The sequence below is a fragment of the Leuciscus leuciscus genome, assembly GCF_965113295.1.
Source record: "Leuciscus leuciscus genome assembly, chromosome: 19".
Classification (NCBI taxonomy): Eukaryota; Metazoa; Chordata; class Actinopteri; order Cypriniformes; family Leuciscidae; genus Leuciscus; species Leuciscus leuciscus.
The window spans coordinates 19,319,389-19,345,200 of NC_138743.1; the positions used below are offsets into that span (position 1 = coordinate 19,319,389).

Sequence of the window (25,812 nt, forward strand, 5' to 3'; positions counted from 1 at the left end):
TCATGATGTCTGCCACCTTTATCTCTGAAAATAACTATATTAATATGATATTTATCATAGTTACAAACTCTTGACCAGCAATCACACATAATTGGACAGTGAGTGTTGGGGTCTTTATAGCAACCTTAGAGTTGACAACAGATCCTGTTGTGGCACCTCTGTCAAATTTGGAGGATTCTAGATGGCAAAAGTACCCCTTCCCAAATCCCGCCACACCCTCATATCCTGTGGTAAGGGGCTGTGGGAAATCTTGTGCCGTCTGATAAGGGGGCCAGAAGGGAAACCCTGACAGGCAAGTAATCAGTGCGTTGGATGTTGGTAATCAAGAACAATCACAAATCAGCATCTTGTTTGTTTAGCATTAGCGTCCCATACTCTACCTAGGCATTCCATAATGCTTATAGAAAAATTACAATAGAAAGTTATACTTTGTTTGTTCAAAATTAGGCTAGTATCTGTAACATTAAAGGGTTAGTTCACCCAAAAAAGAAAATTCTGTCAGTAATTACTCACCCTCATGTTGTTCCAAACGCGTAAGACCTTCGTTCATCTTCGGAACACAAATTAAGATATTTTTGATGAAATCTGAGAGCTGATCACTTCTCCGTAGGCTGCTAGGTGGCCCAAACTTGCTGGCCCAGAAAAGTTATTAAAGAGATCGTTAATATAGTCCAAGTGACTACAGTGGCTCAATCTTAAGTATATCAAGCGACGAGAATACTTTTTGTGCGCAAAAACAAACAAAAATAACGACTTTATTCCACTATTCATTTCCTTCTCTCTGGGCCTCGTAGTGTTTTTGCGCAGCGCGTCTGTGTTACACGTCACCACGTAGGCTCACTATTGGCCGACGCTGGTCATGTGTGTGACGCGCAGCGCAAAAACACTACGTGAACCAACTAGAGGCCCAAAGGGACAAAAAGTATTTTTGCGCACAAAAAGTATTCTCGTCGCTTGATATACTTAAGATTGAGCCACTGTAGTCACTTGGACTATATTAACGATCTCTTTAATAACTTTTCTGGGCCAGCAAGTTTGGGCCACCTAGCAGCCTATAGTATAGGTAATACTAATCCTGTACGAATAGGGCTTAATTCAGACACTATGTAGGTTTTTTTTATTTTTATTTTTTTACGTTGAATGCATGTAAACCTCCAAAACAAATTTAAGAAACTTTAAAACAGCATAACAGGGGCACTTTAATACATTCTTCGTGTCTGATCAACTGCATGCATTACAATGGTTCTTTGCACTGAATATGAATGCATGAATCAGTATCTGTTTCTAAACTAGCTTAAAGCACCTGAGATCATTTGTGACCGTCTGACAGCTGGAGGCTCTGGATTTAGTGCTGGGTTTGAGAGTTCTGTGGTATGTGCAACAGGCGTGTTATTGATGGCGGACAGGAGTACAGCCTGTGAGTGCAAACTGCCTGACTTACACGCAACGCTTCAGATCATGAAATGAAGTCACGACTGTTAGAGTCTGTTGCAATGGGATTTTTTCTAGCACAGCTAGTTTTTCTAATGGAATGTGAAAGGAATGAAATGATGCTAATGGAAGGCTCAAAATCAACACAATTTGCATTTACATTTCAATTACTATTGAGAAACTAAACATGCAGTATGTATAAATCAAAACACTAAAAGTGATTTTTAATCAACATCCTATTTAAAGGGAGAGAGACCAGAAAAAAACAGAAAAAAAAATTATACTAATTACGTTCTGCCCATTTCCTGGTTTATCTGCTGGACTTCCTCCATTCTGGAAAGATTGCAGGACTTTTGTCTGTGTGGAGCAAATGCTACTAAAATAAGCACATTGGTTAATAATACATTAATTCTAGATTATTTAAATACATTTTTTTAAGCTGAAAGAACTTGGCACCCGATCTAACGCAAAAGCAAAGCACCAGCCATATTCAAAAGTTCTTTTCTTCAGATAGTAAAGCATTCGATAGTATCTTTAAATTCTTTTTCCTCAATTATGTAGATAACAAAAGCAGAAGTTGGTCTCAGTCTATTGCCAACATGAAATGTACGATAATCTTTAAGCTTTTAAGAGCTCTTTTAACATAATCCATTCTTTAAAACATCCGCACATAAATGTTTTTTCACTACACTCAATTTTTCAAGACTGCAGTGAAACTGATGTATAATGCCTCTTGAAAGACAATCAGTTAACTTTAATGGAGTCTAGAACTGAGTCTAGGGCTTTAGAGAACTCCACAATGTTAGTTTCCTTAAACTGGACTTAATTGAAGTGGACTCCATCCACCCTTTCCTCTAGCGCTTTAATCAACCTGCCATTATCAGGATGCCTTTGAAAACCAAAATGATTGGCTCCAACCTGCCGAACAAACAAAACGGAAAAAAGAAAGAAAGGAAAACAGGATGCATGAACAGGAAGTCAAACATTAGTGGTGCATTGTAAGTTGAAAATAAAGGATTGAAAATATAAATATTTAAAATATGAATGCATATATTTAAAATCATACTTTTATAAATAATCTCAACCAAGTATACTGTTTAGCTATGTGCAAAAATAAAGTGTATATACAAATAAATGCAGCCTTGGTGAGCAGAAAAGACTTCTTTTAAAAAAACATAAAAAATTTTGCAGATCCAAAACTTTTGACTGGTAGTGTATATGTGAATTTGTAACATTTGCTGTATGTGTGCCGGTGGCAAACCCCTTATTCTGGATGTAACAGCTGGCAGTAATTGTTAGTACTGAGGCTGAACAATGTAGACAAGAACACTGCAAACTACATGTGTGTGTGACCAGCATGTGACCTTTCTCCATGAAGATTATGGATGACTCCTGTGAAATAATGGCAAACAGATCCTGGTGGATGGAGAGAAGGAATGTCGACGCACACTATTGACTTGTGAAATCTGGAAAACGTCTGTGTCAAATTACAGTTCGATTCGGAGAGGCAGATGTAAAGACCCTAGAGCATCATAATTTATGAGGCACATATCAGAGAAGAGTGATCATTTGATAGTGGGTGTAAGCATAGAAAACAAAAAGTCTCTATAAAGTCTGTATGTATATATAGAAGCTCAAAAAACCCTGGGTGAATAAATGACTTAATATATAATCTTTCTAGTATTCATCGAGATCATGTTTTTCAGAACACACATTACCATTCAAAGATGTGGAATAATTACGTTTTGTTGTTGTTTTTGCTGCTGCTGTTTTTAAAGAAGTCTTCTATGTTCACTAAAGCTGCATTTATTTGATCAAGAATACAGTGAAAACAATAATATTGTAAAATCTTATTACGATAAAAACCTACCTTTCATGTGAATATATTTTAAAATGTAACTTATTCCTGTGATGCAAAGCTAAATTGTCTGCAGCCATTACTCCAGTCTTCAGTGCCAATTATTAATAATGATTCTGATTATTATCAACACTGCTTAAAATCGCAATTCTTTTGAGTATTCTTTGATGAATAGAACGCTCACTGAACAGCTTTTATTTTAAATGGAAATCTTTTGTAACATTATACATGTAATGTGTCCATGGCTAATAAAAGTAGGCTATCAATCTATCTCTTTTTTTATCTTACTAACCTAAACTTTTGAATGGTAGTGCATCATCCACAGAAAAATATTAAGCAGCACAACTGCTTACATGGATAATAATAAGAAATGTTAAGCAGCAATGTATGCTTGAGTAATGATGCTTGAAATTCAGCTTTGCCATCACAGGACAAAAATACATTTAAAAAGATATTAAAATAGAAAACATATCTTTTAAATTGTAATGATATTTCACAATATTACTGGTTTACTGTATTTTTGATCCAATAAATGCAGCCTGGGTGAGCAGAAGAGATATCTATCACGAAAATCTTAATTGTTCCAAACTTTTGACCGTTTACAGAAAATCTCCACATCACGAACCCTGAATGCACAGATGTTTGCAATATTAATAAATAAACTGTTGTTGATTGCAACACACAATCTGAACTGATTTTGATTAATTTGTGTGTTGGATAAAATTACTTTGGGCAGCTGAACAAAATTTGACCTATTATGCATTGATTTTTGTATATGTAATTTTTTTTCTTTTTTCTTTTTAATAAAGAAATTCAATTGCATAATCATTCAACTACTGCTATGAAAATGCATGGCCAGACTTTATCATTCAATAAAATTTAGTCATAAGTTAAACATTCACCCAGTATTTCACTCTGAGGGGACATAGCAAGGGAATATGAAATGCTTATTGATTAATATTCACTACTGTAAGCCAGCTGATTATGACAGATGAACTATATTAAACTTAGCCTTCAAATTCAGCAAGAGACTTTTCACACCAAGTTCTCATCTGAAGAATAACTGCAAGAATGTTTTTGTTTGTGATAAGAACCCCTGAATGGCAGAGCCAGTGTTATCAAACAGAGGCACTTATGCCCATCTCTTCTCACTCCCTCTTGCCGTTTCAACCGCTATCTTTCCGACTGTGCAAAAACACTCCAGACTTCTGTGGGTTATTCAGTAATGAGTTTCAACTTATTTTACCCAGTTCAGTCCTATGAGTGACTATCTACACCGCCTGTTGCAAGATTATGGATCTTGTTTCCACCACGTACAAATGTTTACTTTACTCTCTCTATATATATTAATAAACTATAAATATTAATAAACTTTAAATAAATTAACACACACATATTGGTCTATTGTGGACATATTAATGTTACTTAGAGCATTATACATAGATAGCTGCCACAACAGGGCTTGAGATCAGATAATTATTTAAACATTAAGATGAATTATATCTCAAAGTGATAAATAGCATATGTTTAATCTCAGGGGTCTTGAGGGAGTATTATTTTCCTGAATTCCATTGCCGCACGACACGGAATGGCCAGTAAGACAAACTCCTGCTGCTGGGTAGGAAAAATACTGAGAGCGTTGACCGCATGCACTCTCTGTGAACAACAGGAACACAATATGAACAGAAACACAGACGGCAGCAGATAAGTGAGAAGCTATACAGTGGGCCAAGAACTTATAGAACTTATGCGGCAGCTCTGTAAATTTCTATGGCATCGCTGTCGAAGAGTAATTACCTGATGAACTGGAGTTACTTATTGTAGAGTTAATGAAAGTTATTTTAAAATGAGCGGTTCATTCATAAATCCCAACGCTATCTCACGACCAATTCGTACAAATTCGTACGAATGATAAAAAGTTGGCTAGTTCGTACTAATTTGTACGACCTCACTCGGTAGGTTTAGGGGCGGGGTCAGGGGTAGGTCATTCGTATGAATTCATACGAATTGGCCAATTCGTAAAATATGTACAATTTTGCAAAAATCTTACTAATTCGTACGAGTCAGGTCGTATGAATTCGTACGAATAAGCCACTTTGTAGAATTTTTACGTTTTCCCGTGAGATCGGGTTGATAAATCCATAGGATCTTACCTTCATGCTGTGGAAATACAAAGTGGAGGACAGGGGCGGGGGCTACATAAGGTCTATTCTGTAGGCCTAAAGAGTGCAACAGTCGGGTTCCGGAAGTAAAAACTTTTTGAATGGTAACTTATAAACTTTTAAAGTTAGACTATGAGCTACGAGGTTGTTAATCCATGGTATTGGATTCTGCTGAATACGTCAGCCTGCCTGCATTATTTAATCTTATTTTTAAAATAATCGTGTTTAACAGTGGATTTCCTGGTGAAAAACTACATTACCCATGATGCTCTACAGAAAATTACACCAATCAGAGAGTAAAAAAAAAAAAAAAGACGATCTGGGTAGCTCCACCCACTCTTATGATGCAAATGATGTAATCGAGAGGGTCTCTCATTCACTCTCGAAATACTTAAATGTTTGTATTTATATTTGCATATTTTGCAATAAACTTAAATTGTTGTTTTTGTATATAATCACAGTTTGTAAATATTTCCCTCAATAAAACCGTTAAGTACACAGTCTTGTACCTTGAATCTTTTCATCCGATTTTCAAAAACTGAATTTTTTGCTTTAAATCAAAGTTTGTAGTGTTGTGATTCCCCTCGTAGGTTGATTTTTGGTTCTGCTGACGAAACACAAAAATATAAAGAAATTTCAGTACACACACACAAAAAAAGGTGAGGTGTGGAAAATGATAAGTGATCTAAGACCTTATGCCCCAGAGAAACGAGGGTGCAGCCATCTTTAGAATATTGTCTTTGAACTTTGAACCATTTTTTAGGTCGCTCTGTAACGTTATATTTCAATGGCATTGCTGTCCAGGAGTAATTAACTTTTGAAGTGGATTTACTCAATGTAAAGTTACTGAAAGTTATCATAAGGATTGTAATGTTTAAAGCAGATGTCTTTACAAATGTCAGTAGACCAGGAAGATTTTAAAACGAGCCGTTCATTCATAAATACGCAAGATCGCTGTGAAAATACAGACCGGAAGTCAAAAGACAACGGGCGCGATGCTGAAAAGGGGCGGGGCTACATAAGGTCTATACAACTATGCAGACTGTCAACACACTCTCAACAGGTAAATGATTTCTTTCTTACAAAGTCTATAAATTATTATTTTGTTATTATTATTATTATTTCCTAACAATCATGTCTTTTTCTCTTTTTACATTAACAGAACATGTAAGTGTGAGAAACTCTGTTGAGTTAAGGATAGCCTATCTTCTCTTCTCCACAAAGTAAGTAACAGAGATATGGAATTTATGATCCATAGCCTATTGTTTGATTTAAAAATTTTTTTTTATAACTTTATACCTAAACATACCCAGTCACAAAAAAACATTAAAGCTATCCCATGACTTTAAATCACTTTTTCCTTTTAACATAAAGGACTCATACTGTCCATTTTTGCTAATTGTGGCCTTTATGAAAATAATTGTTTTTACATAATCAAATGGAAGAGACACAATGTAACTCTAAACTCAATTGTATATTTCAGATGCTGTCACGTATCATGACCTCATAATCTGCAAAAAGAAACTGGCACTCAGAATACACTGAAGGATATAAAAACATTATAAAGGATTGTGAAGATATTTCACTGGAACTTGGTCTTCATTACATCTTAATCAAGTTCAGTATCAATTGTTATTTATTAATGTATTCATAACAATCTGCAACAATCTGCCATGTCAATAATTTAAAAAAGTATCTAATTAAAAGTAAAACAAAATAGAGGCACCAAGACATAAGACCAGGCAGATAGAGGACAAAAAAACAAAAAAACAAAACAAAACAATATTAATAAATAATTTATAAAAAATTATATTAATAATAGGAATATTAATAATATGAAGATAATAATAATATTATTATTATAAATATTGTTGAAAAGGTTATGTTTACCACCATTAAGGTCCTATATAGCAAAGCATGGTTCTTTAAGGAACCTTGTTAAAAGGGTTCTATTTATCACCAAAAAGGGTTCTGCTACTGTTACAAGCTGAAGAACCGTAATTTGGTATAGGCTACTGTTTAGAATGTCTACCATTTTTCTTATACCCAAAAAAAAAAGAGAGTTGTAGGCTAGCATGCAGTTAAAAAAATTAATAATATAGCCTAACACAAGTCCATGAACACATTAAACAAAAACGATTGTTCATGCGGATTTTCCTCCAGTGCAACCAGGTCATCAAAGAGTGAACTTAAGTAATAGTATATAAAATATAACAAACATTTATGGAAGTCGTTGGGGACCAGAAACTGTTTACCGACATTCTTCAAAATATCTCCTTTTGTGTTCAACAGAAGAAAGAAATTCATACAGGTTTGGAACTTTTACAAGCCTATTGTAAATATGTATATTTTTCACTACTGGCTATTACATATGCCTACTGTAAATATGTATGTTTTACGCTACTGTAAGTTGACCTATCTGTTTCCTGGCAGTAGTTATGCTGTGCTTGGAAAGATAGCTCTCACGCACAGTTCATTCTCCTCTTCCAAACTTGGACACAGAGCTGTGCAGTGCGCACATTATTAATGCCATCTAGTGGAGACAGTGCAATCGCTCAGTGAGTTATTATACACAAGGCCAGTGTTTATGTCCACAGTAAACACATGTGTGAGTAGTGACGCAGCAGAAGCTAATGTAAAGTTAACCAGTGCGATCACTCTGTGGAGTCTTGACACTTCTGGTAACTGTGAACGTTACGTTCTTATTTTAAAAAACAAAACCAAAAAAACCACTTTTGTTTGTTTGTTGGTCAGACACAGGAACCGCAACTGACTGATATTTGTAAATTTTGTACAAAGTGACAAATAATGTTCACACAAATATTGAAATATTAACAAATATTGAAATATTAGCCTAGGTGAATATTTCACTCTTATATAAGTAAAATATATTTATAAAAAAATGTATGATGGATTTGTATAGGCTACTTTTTGTATAGCCTTCCTTTAGGATTGAAATTCTGGGTCTGGGACAAAGTTAAAACAATAAAATAAAAGGCAGAAAATATAAATAATACATAAAAGTTGAAAAGCATCAACTTGTTCAAATAAACTGTTAAAGAAACATCCAGCTGATAAAAAACAACAAAAAAACAAGCAGACTGTCTGCAAATAATTGATATTTATAAATTTGTCAGGGAAGATAAGAAATTGTTGAATAAAGATGTTATTTTTATTTGTTTTTGCGCACAAAAAGTATTCTCGTTGCTTCATAACATTAAGGTTGAACCACTGTAGTCACATGGACTATTTTAATGATGTCTTTACTTCCTTTCTGGGTCTTGAAAGTGGTTATTACGTTGCTGTCTATAGGGGGGTCAGAAAGCTCTCGGATTTCATCAAAAATATCTTCATTTGTGTTCCGAAGATGAACGAAGGTCTTACGGGTTTGGAACAACATGAGGGTGAGTATTTTTTATAAATTTTTTCCCAGAGGGTTGTTTGAATGTAAATATGATTTAAACACCTGCTATTGTCTGACTGGTGTGAATGGCATATGTGCTTTTTTGCAAGGACAGAATCGAAACCCAGAGGAAAATGTGCATGTCTACAGTCTTGATCACTGCCGAGAACATTGAGGTCTGGCTGGTTTGTGTGGCACAGTCACCAGCCCCTGCTGGTAGAGGCCATAACTACACCATTCTGGGGGCTTTCAGTATTGAAGACCATTTGAAAGTAGTAGTTTTTGCAAGCAGTATAATTATGCATAAAGCCCATCAGGTCTAAATACTTGGCTGACCTCATCGAAAGAAACTGCCATAATCCAAGAACTCTTTTTAAAACCATAAATTATCAGGATTTAATAAATGCCATTCTACAGAACCAGCACGTGTTAGGGTGATAAATTACGTAATATTAATTGGTGCTACTGGCAGCTCTGTCGTGATTGTGCTCTTAGATTTAAGCGCTGGCTTTGACACAGTGGACCATAGCGTCCTGTTGTCTCACTCAGAGAAATGTGCAGGCATCCAAGGGAAAGCTTTGAATTGGTTTCAGTCTTTTCTAGGGTTCCAATTTAGGCTCCGATGCTATTTTCAAACAAATTTATCTCCCCCCAAAACAAGATAAAAATTGTGTAGATTCTTTACTAGCCTGACCTACTGATTTGAAAGCCTGATGTCAGTAAAATTTCTAAATTTAAAGCCTGATGTCAGTAAAATTTCTAAATTTAAACGAAAGTCAGTCAGAGATTATAGTATTTGGGCCCTCTGAGGCCAAAAAAACCCCAAAACATCTAGGTCCTCTTTCCCAATGCAAAATATTTATGGATAGTGCCGGCTACTTTTTGCCTACTGTTTTATGAGTACTGCAAATTTGGACATACTTTTGTCACGTACTGTATTTCACCTACTATAGGGAAGTATGGGCTTTCGGATGCAGCCATTGACTCATTTCAAAGTCCCTTTCAAAGTCTTTTTACTTGGTGGACATATTTACAAAGCCTCCAGCCAGCTATTTCAGGCACCCAAGACAAATCCTTTTTACTTGAATGGGCGAATCCTGAAACTTCAAACTGCATGGTGAATTCACAATTAAATTACACAAATCTGACATGAACTGTCTCATAAATGTTTATGCTCAAATTCTAAAGCTTATTTTTCAGGCTGGACCAGACAATATGCATGTGCAGTCTTAAACGCTAGTCTCAGGGGCCGGTTGCTCCAGCTGGAAGCACACCCGGGATGTAAAATGCGTTTTAAGTCTGGTGTAGAATTATAATACCTGTTGCACCATCTAGGCGTAGCGCACGTCTGAGTATTTCAAAAATACCATTTAAATTTTTTATATGAAATATTTTCTAAAACTTCAAGAAATCAAAGCCATACATCTGAACAAGTTGTGCTCAATTTGAGGTTGAAAAAAAAAAAGGTTTCAGTAAGATTGATTAGGTGCAGTACCAAAAGTTTCCACTAGATGAAATCCGTTTCCCATTCCCATTCATTTCCCAGAGCACCAAAGAGGGTCAAGATAGCCGTGTGGTATGCGTTCAATATTCCAGTTCCTTCCCTGGTCACCTTTGAATTATTCTGGTTTGGCCAATATTTCCCCAATTACTGTGCTTTTGAACATTGTCTACAGTGCCTGCTTTTTTCTTCAAAACAAGTCAACCAAATAAATGACAAAATAACAATTGTTTGGGTTAAAATGCTTTATTCAACTTGAGACACCATCTTGTGGACAAAGCATCTACAGTTACATTATGTAATTGCAATGTGAGTGCCAGTAATTTGTCCTTGCAAAAATGGCAGACATTTTATTTGTGAGAAATGATTTTTGAAGTTTCACAGGGCAGATATGCGATTCACAGAACATGTCCACAGCATCATCTGCGTCAGCTACATTACAACTTTGAGTTAAATGTTGCACCAAGCGGTGTAAAAAAACAAATCAGGAGTCTCCTTGTGCTGATGCCTTCAGAAGTATTAAAGTGCATTTCCAGAGATAAATTGGAAAACTAAATGCACTCACATGTTCATATCAACAGAATGGGGCCAGCAGACACATGCTGCAGGGCTTCCTCTGAAAAGCTTGAACTTCTGCGAACTGTGGAAGAGTGTGAATGGTCAGAAATGAGAAACTGTACTTTCACTTGATTGAATTTAGACCATTACCCCGTTTTGAGCTGCTCCCGATCTGATTCGCCGCGCACTGTTTGTAACACCGTCCATCAGCAGTGTTTTCAGCATGACAAATGACAACGTCACAGTGGACAAATACCTATTTTGAACATAAATTTAATCCACATTTACTAGAAATATAAAAAGAAAAATGTAGAAAATAGACTTTTAGAAAACCATTTGTATTTTTAATGCAAATTCTGAAAACTTTTCAGCTCACCCGTCTGGCCACGGTGGCATCCTCACTTTCAGAACTCCCATCATCCTCTCTTAAAGTAAATGCTTTAACCTCAAATCTCTTGAAGTGATCTGGGATGTCCACTCGGTCATCTTCACTTACAGGATGGATGATGGTCTGTTCAGGGCCTTTAGGATTCGGACATCTGATTAGAGATGAAGAATTAGAGCCCTCATCAAGAAATGTTCAAACAAACACATACAATGCTTCAAACATACCCATCAACAATTAAATCCCATTTGGGTTGGGATTCTCTGTCCTTGGTGAGTGTTGCCCAACAGTTTTCCAGGCCTACTGCTACCCTGGAGTCCCTGGAGTGATCCATACCCACCTCAAAATACAAAGGCTGTTTCAGAAACTTTAAAACGGGGTAGTCGCCATCATGATAGAAGAGTTTGTAGACCATATCTTGGAGAGAAAAAAAAAAAACTTATATTAGACCATCACTCACACACACGATTGTCAATATAATCTTAGTCAACATGAAATCATATTGGATCCCATTTACTTTGATATGCATTTCTGGTCTTATTGTGAATGACTCATAATTGCATGTTATTCCAAAGAAAAAAAAACGTGTGATCTTTGATAAAAATGTAATAACTTGCCACTTAGGAACTGTATTTGCAAAATTGCATGCCGTCTGGTTCTGTTTTGGTTTCGTAACATTCACTTATGATCCAATACACAATAAATAAATGCACCCTGGATTGTCAATATAATCTTAGTCAACATGAAATCATATTGGATCCCATTTACTTTGATATGCATTTCTGGTCTTATTGTGAATGACTCATAATTGCATGTTATTCCAAAGGAAAAAAAACTTGTGATCTTTGATAAAAATGTAATAACTTGCCACCGTATTTGCAAAATTGCATGCTGTCTGGTTCTGTTTTGGTTTCGTAACATTCACTTTTGATCCAATACATTCCAAATGGATACATTGAAGTCCCATTCTACAATCTCATTTAATACAATTTTACTTGAAAATGTGTCAAAATATAATGGATTCAACTTTAAGTGGAACTATTAGTAAAACTAATGGAGTAGTTTACATACCCTGAGAGAGCCTCAAGCTAACAGTGAGTTCACCCTTCCCAACATCAGCCTCCGGTTCGTGTGAAACGGAATGGAAGATCATGCTTTGGGTGGAGTTTGCGCTATAAACGCAGGACACGTAAATCCTGGTTGAGGTGAGCAGTTTCAGGAGAAAAAGGTAACTTTACTAACATTTCAGTGATTGTTGTACTTCACCATACAGTTGCTCAGATGTACACCTGGAATCACTGTGGTAGCTAAGTAGTCTCTTAATAAAGAACTAAACATATGCCGATACTTTAACATAGCAAACTGAAAAATGAGGTGAATTCAACCATTTAAATGGACAAAAAAATAAATAAGTTTAAGGTTACAAATGTTCATAATAATAAACATCTACCAAATGCTTGATATGCCCACTAAATGTTAAGTGAATTACCCAATTCTGCATTGATAAATGAAGTGACTTAGTATTGTATATAAAATTGTGACAGTCACTGATAATGCAGCACTGAAAGCACATTTTTATTTTAGTGGACACCAACCATTTTGTGGATTGTTTAGCATATTTAATTTTTTTTGCCAAATAGTTGATGTATTCCGTTTAAACACAACCTTGCTTGTTTCAAGGGGCAAAGCTTACTGATGCATAAACTATAAAACTTTCACTGGGAAACCGCCCGCCCATAACCTGTATTCTGGCTCAGGGTGAAATTTGGAGGTCTGTGACAAAGGTTCATCTTTCTTCCAGGTGACTACATTCTCATATTTCATGGTGTCCCCGACAAACTAAACAAGTAAAAGAGTAAATAATTTGGTCACATAACAGCAGTAGTGTGAATTCTTGATGTGAGTGCCCTCATCGTACCTTTCGTGTTGTTCCACAAGTGGTGACATCAAAGCGAAAAAAAGCAAAGTGGGCTTCGTTGTAGTAGGGTTTGCAGGCCGGGTCTCTTAGAGAGAGTTCACCGGGAAGCAGACGTGGTACAGATTCCAATTTGGGAACCACCACACCAATCGTTCCATTAGAAAAACACTCTGGCACAACAAAGAAACTAAATCGTAAAATGGCAACAAGACATCATTAGAGAAGTAATCATGGTTCGAATTACGTGGGAGCTGAGCTCCCATAGAGAGAGGATGAGCTCCCATGAAAGTAGTAAAAATCATACACCTGTGGGGGGTCTCTAAAAATAATCAGCACCATTATTTTAAATTACAAATAAGCACTTTTTGCTTCAGGCTACTGTAGCGTGACTTAAAAGATAGGACAATATGCCAAACACATGGATCTCGGATCACACTACATCCTTATGCTTTGCTTTCTGCCAGGACTTTTACTGACTTCTCAACTTACAGAAGTGACGTCAACGTCCGATCTAGCAGTAGCATAACCCATCAGGCAAGTGTTATTTTAACATAGGCGTAATTTGCGGGTGGGACATGTCCCCAGCACTTTTTGCTAAAGTCGATATTGTCCCCACCACTTTTGAAACATCTCGCGGCACTAATATACCAATACAAATAAATCAAACATCTTCAGCTTTAACTAGCAGAGCATTCATTTAGTTTGTTTGTTAAATAAGAGGCGATCTAGCGCTGAAATGTGTTTTTTAAATAAAGTGATCAAAGTGCTCGTTGCCGCTGCGATCAGTGACGCGGATACGGTATTCTCTTGTGGCTCGCGCACAGTCTTCACTCGGTCACTTCAATCCGTTGTGGAGACTCTATAGGCTAGTTGCACGTGGCCGCCATTTTGGATTTCGGATCAGCGAGTGTGTGGGTAGACACTTCCGGTTTCGCATTACGCCCGGTGCAGGGAGCCAGAGAAAGCCGAAAATTCTCTTTTATAGTTGTTTATAGAATCAATTATCACTTAAAATACTACTAAGATCCATATTACTATCACACGAGCCAATGGCAATTAAATGCACGGATGCATAGTCAGATTAATGAATGAAATACAACTGTTCATGAACAGAAGATTGTTTTTGACTCATGCTGCATACACATATGCAATGACAATTATGCCTACATAAAATTATATGCATGTAAAAATTTGGTCGGATTGAAGTCATCCCTCCGGATCTTCTGTATCCACTCAGCCCGTACCGCAGCGTCAACGGGGAATGCATGAAAGCTGACTTCTCTGTTGTAACGTGACAATGGTACATAACGGCACACAACGATGAAGTGCTGAGGCTGTCATCCTCTGAAAGGCAAGTCACCTCTCTTGAAACCTAAACTCATTGTGAAAAAAATATCTCTGTGGTAATGGAACTTGGTCGCTGTTGTCTCTCGCTGTCAGATCACCGGAAGTTTTCACCGGAAGTACTGGCCCACACACTCGAGTTCGAACGTCGATTCACATTTATTCACGTGAAATTTCTCACCACTAACAACATAACATATACAACGTCATTAAACGACAAATTAAACCAAATGTACTATTTAAATTGAATTGTGTTAGCAACGCTTTTTTAAACCTTTTTATTTATATTAGTAAGCTACACCGCGCCTGCTCATAGGCTATTTTTTTTTTTTTTTTTTTTTTACGAGACCCCCACAAAGATGAAATCATAATTCGAACCCTGGAAGTAATGTCAAATATGAACCAACCTGACATTTTTACAAAAAAGGGGCAGGCAAGGGAGAAATCTTTGACTTGCAGGTTATTCAAGGTATCATAAAGTTCCACATCAATTCTTCCCATGACTCCAGTCAACTGAACAGACTTGAAAAAGGTATGAAATCAGTAAGCAATGGGTTAAAAGCTACATGAGGCTTTAGTCAAATAGACTCGAGTTGTCAATATTTGGATGAATATCAGTTTAAATACAGGTTTACCCCTCATGACTAGTAAACCGTGCAATGGAAACAACACTAATCACCAGTGCAACACAGGAAACCTGAAGAATACCTCTAAAGCCACAAGTGGGGCTAGGAACGGCACAGTAATGATGAAATGGGTTTCATTTGAATGGTGTTCATACTCCTGTAATACTTCATCACTCAGCTCCACCTGTCCCAGTTTGATCAGTAATTGGGATCTTGGGGTGCTTCCATATTTGACATGAATTCTGAAGATATCCTCAATGCATCTTCCCCCTGCAGTTGGACGGACTGCAGAAGAAAAAGGACACCAAGTTAAATATCAGCACAAAGCCCAGCTATGCACAATTCTGCTCTTAGTGATCTGCCTTTACTGCAGTTCAAATAAAAAAAGTATCCATTATCATTCTCAGTGGCAAACTGAATCAAAGAACATGATCTTAATGCCATTTTTGCTCATGGCCACTTAGTTCTTGACCATTTACTTTGAGCCCATCACCTAATTGAGCCATAAATGCCATGTGGACAACAACTCGAGCTGCAGGAAAATGATAGTCCGAGTCTGACCATGCTGATGAAACCTCAATAAGGCACAGTCTCAAAGCCCTTCACTAGAAATAATCCACTATCCATTCATAAGGCATTACTATATACTACCTGGGAGATCTCCAGGAGCACTCTTGTAGCCAATATAGAAAAGTTTTTACAAAGGCCTTACCAATGTCACTTGAAGCTTCTAGTACTGTGGAGTATGAAAATGATGCCCGTTCAGGTAAGATGACGAAACCAAAGACAAGAGGAAGAAAGTAGGTTCTTCTATCAGGACGAAGAGTCTGCATTACAGATGAAACCATGTTAAGACAGGGCAAATAATACAACAGCTTCATAAACAAGAAGTGAAATGCACACCTTTTCTTGAACATAAGGTTGAGAGAAGGGAACCTGGAGAGCAAAGGCTTTGGTGCCATTGGGGAAGCTTTGCTCTTGCAGGCCAATGCCTTTAATAATGACCTCAGAAACAGTGAGCAATTCTGAGCCAAAGGTGATATTCAGCAGCACCACATCAGGTAGAAAGTAACTCAGCAATGCTTCAAACACCTTCTGCTTGGGTTGAGTGTCTGATGACATAAAAACAATTCTTAAAAAAAAAAAATATATATATATATATATATATATATATTATGTACAATAAGCCGTTCTGCCCTAAATTCAACACTCACTGTCTGTGATATGCGGAGGACATGGTGTCAAAGGGGTGGTGATGGGGAATAAGACCTTATATGTGGTCTTATCCTGACCCTCCATCCACATAAGCTCAAGCATGGGTTCTATGGTGTAACTTATATGGTACTGGTTCTCAACAGCATGACTCTAATAAAAAAATAAATAAAAAGGTGTTACTCAAGTTAGACGCATTAAGGAAAACTTATGTCTGTAGAAAACAACCTTGTAGTATCCACCAGGAGCCCCAATAGGAATCTCAACAACTACATGGGACTTTGTTGAGATCATGCCGTAGTTATGGCTACTCATCTCTTCAGATGTGAGTCTTCTACCATCAATGCCCATGTGCACCTCCAGGATTTCAACTTCTGAGGACATCAAAGGAGTTAAGTGCAGAGGAAAGCGCCAAGAAATCATCTGACCCACAACAGAAGCTCCATCTGAAGTTAAATCAGAGTACAGGACTTCAGGACTACACAGTCATGGGACACCAAAGTTGCAAAAATAAGTGTGTGAGAATGAAGTCTCACTGGTTGGACAGGCAGCTGTCGACTCCACAATAGCCATCATCCAGCGATCTCTGAAAAGGACCACTGATTTGAACACAATCATATCAACATCGTCAACCTGACAAGGAAAAATACTTCAGGCACTGTAGGGAAATGAATGTGTTATCCACTGGCATATGAAACATTTCATACATTTAGGACAAAGTTTTCGGCCATGTTGTATGGGCTTCGCATGACCAGCCGTGTTGGAGAACTGTAAACATTGTAGCCCATCCCTTGGAGTGTCTCTCTATCAAAAGCCTTCTCTCCAGGGGTGTAGAGTAAGATGTTCCAGAGTTGCAAGTTAGGTATTACTGTGGGCTGTTACAATAGGACAAATGTAAGAATCTGTATCAAAGTCACCAAAATCACCATTTTGATAAAAATAAAACAGTGTGAGTGGTGCTTGCACACGCAAAACTCGCAACCAAAAGGCTATGGCAGTTGCCAGGATGCTGCTATGCGGTTACCAAAGTATTTTTAGTGCATTGTTATGCAGTTGCTAGAAGTTTTTAGTTGTTGGCATATCAAATTAATATCCCACCCACAAGTCTCTATGGTATTTTATTAGGACTGCTAGTATAGCAGTGTCCATAATCGCATACAGAGTTGGAACCAAATTTAATAAACTTCATGATTTAAAAAAAGAAAAAGAAAAAAGTATATTCAATATAGTATGAATGGATGCAATCTAGATACCTGCAATTTTGGCATTGTTTACAATGTCCTTAAAACATGCAATTGCTGACATGTGGTGTAAGTGGTGTTCAGTTCACACCATTTGTACCCAACGTATGAACAAATACTGCTTACTGAAGCACCACTTAAAAAAAGTGAAAAGAAAGGGTACATACCCCCCCTTTCACTGATGCTTCCTTGAATTCTGGAATTGCAATCCTAACAGATACCTGAGAGAACATAAACAGGCATGCACAGGCTGTGATAGCAATAACACTGAATTTCCATTGGCACATTAGAACACTCATTGTTCAAGATTCTCTAATTGGTTTAAAAATAAAGAGCATTCAAAGATTATTTTTGTGGAGATCTAGCCATAGCAGGTAACAAACCCTTTCAATGAGTTACTGATTACATTGAGTTGCAGCAGTGGTAATCTTGGCCTACTTGAGGCCTGTTGCATGATGCTAGTTGAAAAAACTTTGGTTTTTGGTTTCAGTTCAGAGTAGGTTTAGAGTTAACAAAAATCATACAAATCCAACATGGTTTAGATCAAGTTCAGCAGGCTCACAACGCTCTATCATTCTGTCAACTCAGGGTTTGATCCAGAGTTTGTGATTAACTCTGAACCGTGTGTACCTGAAAGTGTGACACGTGCTGCAAAACAGCCAATCAGACGGAACATGCAATTTGTTTCTAAAATTTTTAGATTACGTTTACATGACAACAATGTACTAAAAGCGGAAACGTTTTTCCTTTTACATACAGATGACAACATTGTCAAAACGATCCCAGTCCACACAAAGCAGTGAAAACCACCAAAGACGCTGTATTATTCTTGCCAGGCCAGTAGTTGGCGATGTTACTTTGTAAAGAAACACTACGCACCTATAGACTGAACACATAATACGCATGTGCATTGTCTCCATTTTTACAAATGTGCGTTTTTGTAGTTTACACGGAGACAATAGCAGCATCGTTTTCAAAAAACATTTTACTTTGAATCCCATTTGTGTTTTCAGGTCGTTGTAAAAGAACGGCCAAAACACAAAAAGTTGAAAACAGTGTCATGTAAACAGCCCCTTAATTTGGAGTGTGAGATACAGGGGAAGTGGCTTTATTGCATCAGATATATGTCACTTTGCTCACAGCTGATTGGTCCAGATTTGGTTTGCAGAGCACGTTACCATGGAAATAAAGCAAATAAAACCCAAAGTTTGCTCAAACTGATCTCAAACTTACCTGGCAGCAACATAAACCGGCTTCATGCAACAGGCCTCTGGAGTCAAGGAGAGATTCAATTTACTAATTTATATTTTAAGTATTTAAAACAAGTTCTTTATTTCAGTACAAGGTATGATATTTTAGTCAAATGCAAGTAAGGTGATCCACCTCAAATTAAGCAGCCATCAATCCCATAAACTATCCAGCTGCCATTGGTCAAACTTGATACATACAGACAATATGTAATGTCTAAGATGTCCATATTTTAGACGAAATGACAAAATATTTTCTATATAAGAAAATGAAGTTACTTGCCTCCATGAAGTTTGTCTCACACAAAATCTCACGTGAAGCCACAGTGTGACTACAGGACTTGGACGCTTCAAGGACTTTTGCAGATAGCATGGGGAATTCATAGAGTTTAACCTGTATGGCTACTTTAAATTCCTTGTCTCCCTACAAAAATGAAAAATAAAAAAACATGGTTGGGTCTATATATTTTTTTTTCTTTCTTTTTTCTCTCAAACACCCACTCTATTGTGGAAAGGCACCAACCTTTCTCCCTCATGTTTTCTATGATAAATAATAGTTCCAGTATTAGAGCTGGTTAAAGGAATGCTTAAATTTATAAAAGACACAAACCTGTTTCTCTGCAAAACAACTCTTTAGGGAAGCTGACACTCTCGTATTCCCCCAAGGATCCAATTTCTGTGTGTAGCCACACTGTGCCGCCAGGTGAGGTGTGAGAAAGACGGTCTGTGCGTTATCTGAAACGCCCAGAGAAGCTCTGAATTGATTCCTGGGGGTATTAAACTCATTGGCACATGAACAAAGGGATGATCAACTTACTGACTGCATAAACCTCTAAAGGACTTCCTTCACTCAGAGAACTAGGAAGAGTAAACTGCACCCTATTTCCAAGACACTCCGCTCGTATTCCACCTGCAAGAATAGTCCATTAAGTAATGAATTACATGACTTGACACACAAAAATTTGAAATGGTTAGCATGGCTTACCTGCAGATGTATCTGCATCAATGCTTATTATATTGACTATAAGCCAGAAAGCCCTAAAAGCATTATAAATAAATCAGCACATTTCTTGATGAATTCAAACACACTTATTTCCATAGCCAGAACATACCCTATTTCAAAGCATCCCATTCTTTGTTCATGTATTTTACAAACCATCAACTGTGTTTTCTACACAAACGAGTGACCTCACTGGAAGGTGATTAATGAACGGTGTCTCAAGCGCGTTTTGTCTGATTGCACAGTATTGCGCACAGGTGAGGAACTCAAACACCTATCACAGAACTCTCCGCCCAAAGGTGTGAACCTGGATTTGAAGGTTAACGGGAAACTGTTGGCTCTTTGTAACCATAGTGATCATGTATTATTAAGTGAACGTTTCTTTTGAGTTTTGCGCTTTTTAAGACGTCAGTGCGGAAAGGCACAAATGATTTGAAGCCGCGTGGGTAGGTAGGCTATAGCAAAAAGTCTTAAGTTTATTTTATTTTAATTTTTTTATTTTTTTCGCGGTAAGCATTGTCTCTTTTGCCAGTTTTGTTTGATGTCTTATTCTAGGTATGACTCATAGGGAGCACTGGGTCTAGATGTCAAGTTTCACCGTTAAAGTTTTTAAAACTAAATGCTTTTGAATAAATGCTTGGATTCTCTAGCAGTAATTTTTTTCCAATGTTTTTCAAACATCTTGGAAGCCAAAATCCCAGTATCATATTTTTTTTTTTTTTGCTATAGCTGTTGGTACGTTAGTGAACGCAAACGTGATACAAGAGTCAATTAATTTGGTAACTGTTTTCTCAGGACATAGTTATTTTCTGTTTTTCTATTTTAAGTATATTTCTTTTCTTTTTTTATGTAAATATCATGTTTTCATAATTATGTGTTCTTCATGTTGTCCTTTTTACTCTTACACTGCCGTTTCATCAATTGTTTTAGTTGCTGTTTAGCTGCTGAAAGCAATTTACAGATTATTTAAGTTAAGTTGCCTTTATTTATTTACCTTTGATAAGATTTAGGCTAATATATATATATATATAAAAGCTAGCCTATTCTCAAATCAGTGTCAATAAAATGTCAAAACACAGAACATTAAAACATAATCGGTGCATATGCTCGTCTGTCATTATGTTAAATGCAGTGTTGTATTCTGTTGCAGTGATGTCACCCTTTAAATATGTTGACCTACAGAATAAATAGGCTAGTCGAGACGTTTCGGTGTCTTCAAGTCTCGGTCTCTACGAGAGGATCTGTTTACAGCAGGTGAGTTGAGGTCAAGGAAGCCATGAGTTTAAATATTATGTTATAATTAATATAATTCTGATATATATTAATATATAATACAAACTTTTAAGATCAGTCCACACTTTGTGGACTTTTTTTCTGACAGAGCTCTTCAAGAAATGTGTGCAAGAAATTATATATTTATTTATTTATTTATTTGATTGATGGATTGAAAATGTTACTGATGAACAATCCTTCCGTCAAAAAGTCATGGCATACAAATGGCTCAATTACCTGAAAATGCTCTGTCAGAGATTACACAAAATATTTGTAACATTCTTGCAAGCTTAAATGGCAGTACAACAAAAAAATGAAATTCTGTCATGAGTATAAAAGTACTATGCAATCATTTAAGATATTTCTTCTTATATAGAACCTTTTGGACAAAGTGCCCTCACCCTCTGGTACTCTTGGCGTGGTGGTCAAAAATGACCGAATTTTTATTTTCAATGAAATTAATGTACTAGTTTGTATTTTTAGGGGATTATATTTACGCAGCTAGTTATAATATTTTTTTTCACGTTTTGAGCATATAGACCTGAAAATTAAATTTCCAACTTAAACTGTCTTAAATAGCCTATTGAATGCTTTAAATCACAGACTTAAGTTTGATATATTTTTAAAGATGACACTTGGCAGATATTGCTGAAGTGAATTTTTATTTTTTTTAAAGTGAACTTAAAAAAAGTTACAGAATTTACGTTTATTGTTATGAAAAATGCACAAAGTTACTATTATTTTTTTTTTATATGAAATCTATATTTTCAAAAACACGTTTTACTCTAAAACTGCAAGAAAATCAAAGCCATACATTTAAACATGTTGTGTTCCAAATTTGAGTTTGATATCTCCAAAATTTGCTTTCAGTAAGATTTTGTTTGGGGGAGTACCAAAAGATTTTAATAGATGAAATTCGTCTCCCATTCATTTCCATTCATTTCTGTCTCCCATGTCATTTCTGACTGCGAGGAGCACAAGTGTGACTATTTTTTTTTCAGGACCATTTAACCTTTTCAAATCATGTCCATGATTTCTTGTGTGTTCACATAGCAAGTGCCAAAACCTTTACCAAGTTTCATACCATTCCTATTAAGTAAATAAAAAAAAACAAGAGCACCAGAATTGAGTCGAGAACTCTATATAACCCACATTAACTTTTTTCCCTAAGAGTTTAGTTATTGACCAATTTATCAACATTTATCGAGTTCATTAGCTGATTGATTTAACAGTTTTTAGTGTTGTTGATGTAGCTAACATCCACATTTCTGTATTTTTAGTAGAAAATGCAAGTATATCATTGGCAAGACTTCCAGATTCAATGAATCCGTACCACCATGATGTATGGACAAATTCTTCACCATCAAGGCAGGGAGGAAGATCTCATTAACCTCAACGTTGGAGGCATCCAGCACAAGGTGGAGCGCTGCGTTCTGCTCCGGTTCCCCAACACACGTGTGGGTCAGTTAATCCAGTGCTGCAGCGATGCCGCCATCTTGGAACTCTGTGATGACTACAGCCCCACTGAACGGGAATACTATTTCGACCGGAGCCCTCAAGTCTTCCACTGTGTTCTGAATTTCTACCGTACAGGACACTTTCATGCTCTTGAGGAACTGTGTGTGTTTTATTTCAGCCAGGAGATCGAATACTGGGGCATTTGTGAGCTGGATCTGGAAGCCTGCTGTCTCGATTGGTTCCTTGAACGGAAGGAAAACGCTTGTGGCCGGTCTAGTAGTGGCGCGTCATCTGAAGATATCTCGGTTGTGAGCAGTGACCTGTGGAGGTTTGAGGGCACCTGGTGTTCAGAAGCGCGTAAGCTCATGTGGCAAACTCTTGAAGATCCCAGTCACTCCATATGTTCCAAAGGTGTAGCTGTGGTTTCTGTCCTGGTCATTTTGACCTCCATTGTGGCCATGTGTATCCACAGTATGCCGGAATTCAGGCACGCAATTGACAGTGAGCATTCTGTCCTAGACTCTCTGGAGGTCATCTGTATCCTTTTCTTCTCAGTGGAGTTTGCCCTGCGGGTCGTAGCAGCTCCTCGCCCATGGAGGTTTTTGGGAAACCCTCTGAACATGATCGACATCGCTTCTATCTTGCCTTTCTACGTGACGCTGGCCTTTGAAAGTTTGGACGAAGATGATGGGGAGGAAAACCAAAGTCTGGTCAACATGGGCAAGGTGGTTCAGGTTCTCCGGTTAATGAGGGCCTTCAGGGTCCTAAAGCTTGCAAGACATTCAGAGGGGGTGAGAGCGTTTGGGGAAACTCTAAAGAACTGTCACAGTGAGGTGGGTCTCCTCATTCTTTTCATTACTGTTGGAATATCGTTCTTCTCAACTTTTATCTACTACACTGAAAAGGAAGACGCTTTGTCCAAACTCTCTTCCATTCCTGTTTGTTGGTGGTGGGCCATTATTTCAATGACAACAGTGGGATACGGAGATGTATATCCACAGACAGCGGCTGGGAGAATTGTAGCTACACTTTGCATTCTCTGTGGGATACTTGTGGTTTCTTTACCCATCACCAACATCATGAACACCTTTTCTAAGTACTTTGAAAGAAATACACCTAGGAGGTGCCTTTCAGAAGCTAAACCATTGGAAAATGTCAACCATTCCCTGTGAAAATGTTGAAAAGCTGGCTTGCTTTTTGCAATCTTCAGAAACATATAAGGAAAAGTCATTGTTTTGTACATTATATATTGTATAGACATGCTATTAATCTTTACATGAATAAAAAATAATAATAAAGCCATCCGACATCTAGGGATCAAATACTTCGTCATGTTTCTAAAAACAATGCCAGATATTTGGAACTAGTACATTAATTAGAATACACTAAAGGCACCCACACAGTACAAGATAAGCGGGCTGATTTTGGGCCCAATTCTCCCCTTCTGACAATCCTAGGTAAAGTCCCGATTATCTTGATGGTTCTACAGATTATTTTATCAGATTTTACTGTGGTGTGGTGTGATAAGAGTGACTGAATCTGCTCAGAAGAACGTCCAGCCCAGGCACATTAGAAAAACTTACCCGTGGCAACATTTTTGCAAAATGCAAAATACATTGCGTCCTGCACGTTTCGCTACAGTTTCAAAGTGAAATGTCTAGTGAGAGATGAACGTGATGAACGTGAAACAGATGAAAGTGAATATGGCAACATTTTATTACGTTGAAGTTCGTACGTATCACCGCAGTTCTGAATTTAAATGTCTGGTGAGTGACTCTAAAAGCTCAATGCTCCATTTAAAAATAACGTACACCCTATACTAAACTCTAAACCTACTGTATAGTGTTAACAAAAGCAAATGTGACATAAAAAAACGCAATCGTAACCATGGTATTTAATTTTTTTAACTCTTGTCTTATCTTTCACGGGATTCGTATCCGAGCTCTCTGCATCGCAAGTACAATTCTGTACAGCTGAGCTACCGAATAAGCTTAGTAAGTCATTAAACCGAACATATGGAGCTGGTTAATGATGCAAACTCCAAAATATATTAGTTTACAAATCATGCACTATGGTAAAAGTGTTTTGAGGTCACAACATAATTGTGCAAGGAGCCACGTGAAAACAAGTCTTTATTAATCCATAATTTGCCCCTGTAATTATAATTGTGTGTGAAAACGATTAAAAGTGCTAGCTGTTTTACTGCCTCTATAGCACACAAACATCTTATTTTATCTGTTTATCTATTTTTTTTGTGTTTGCTCATCTGCAATACATCTCTGAGACATCTCCTGTCAGATGTCAAATAGACATCTAGAAGATGTCTGTAAGATGTTTATGGTTTAGAATGTATGTAAAACTGCTCATTCTCAGATGTTTATCAGATATATTTACACAGCAGGTGTTTTCCAGATCTCCAGATCTTTAGCAGTCATCTTACAGACGTACATGTGCTATTCATTTCTGTTATAAACTGCAGTGATATGTACGTATTGGTACATATTTTGTGTTTTGCAAAAATGTTGCCACAGAAAAGTTTTTTCCAATTAGCCTGTGTTGCGAATGTCAGGGCTACACCGATCAGTAATCCTGTTGTGTTGGGGGAACACCGAAGACAAGAGCGCACACACTCTGTAGATTGTCACATGGAACAAACTGATAGCCAATCAGAAAGTGAGCTGATGGAAGACAAAAGCAAAACACAAATTCATCACCTTTACCCCGCCCACAACCGCTGATGGACTGTACCGTATTAGCATATTTCCGCCCTCAGCCATTTGTATACTGTCTGCCAAGGCAGCACTTTACATCGACACACCCCACTGAAGAGAGGGGTGGGGTGAACAGTTGCTCATTATCATTTAAAGAGACATGCACCGAAACAGGTCGCTGTGAACAGAGCTGTTTTTGAGGAAGTAAAAGGGTGTTGTTTTACACAACCATTAAGGAATTTTAACCAAAGTATGTTACAAACTTTACATGAAGGTCCTAAAGAATCATACCAACTTGTGGAAAATGGGCATCCGATGACCCCTTTAAATCTATGATTTTTTTTATCATCATGTTTGTGGTCTCTCACATTTTCAAAATCTGATAAGATTTTACAAATCTTATAGTGTGGGCAAGTCTTAGCAGTTTATATTCAAGTAAATTATGACAGAAGAAATGAAAACAAGCAGCACAATTCTTTCTTTTC

General features: G+C 37.1%; 2 protein-coding genes across 3 annotated transcripts; one reads left to right on the forward strand and one right to left on the reverse strand.

Annotated features, from left to right (window-relative positions):
• Positions 1-10,595: 10,595 nt before the first annotated feature.
• On the reverse strand, positions 10,596-20,118 carry zpax2 (zona pellucida protein AX 2). The gene is made up of 21 exons (XM_082147767.1): positions 19,999-20,118; positions 19,872-19,924; positions 19,704-19,796; positions 19,497-19,621; positions 19,170-19,310; positions 17,807-17,860; positions 17,106-17,273; positions 16,935-17,031; positions 16,627-16,844; positions 16,401-16,551; positions 16,090-16,298; positions 15,899-16,013; positions 15,269-15,471; positions 14,968-15,082; positions 13,217-13,386; positions 13,040-13,137; positions 12,370-12,494; positions 11,526-11,715; positions 11,290-11,452; positions 11,064-11,169; positions 10,596-10,995 (listed from the first exon to the last, which is right to left on the reverse strand). The coding sequence occupies exons 1-21, from the start codon at positions 20,043-20,045 to the stop codon at positions 10,925-10,927; spliced, it is 2,712 nt and encodes a 903-aa protein (XP_082003893.1). The 5' UTR covers positions 20,046-20,118; the 3' UTR covers positions 10,596-10,924.
• Positions 20,119-20,253: 135 nt separating this feature from the next.
• On the forward strand, positions 20,254-23,925 carry kcns3b (potassium voltage-gated channel, delayed-rectifier, subfamily S, member 3b). 2 transcript variants are annotated; one of them, XM_082148386.1, is made up of 3 exons: positions 20,254-20,336; positions 21,037-21,140; positions 22,439-23,925. In XM_082148386.1, the coding sequence occupies exon 3, from the start codon at positions 22,496-22,498 to the stop codon at positions 23,786-23,788; it is 1,293 nt and encodes a 430-aa protein (XP_082004512.1). In that variant the 5' UTR covers positions 20,254-20,336; positions 21,037-21,140; positions 22,439-22,495; the 3' UTR covers positions 23,789-23,925. The 2 variants fall into 2 exon arrangements, with proteins under 2 accessions (XP_082004512.1, XP_082004513.1); XM_082148387.1 differs by having other exon boundaries at positions 22,442-23,925.
• The last annotated feature ends 1,887 nt before the right edge of the window (positions 23,926-25,812 follow it).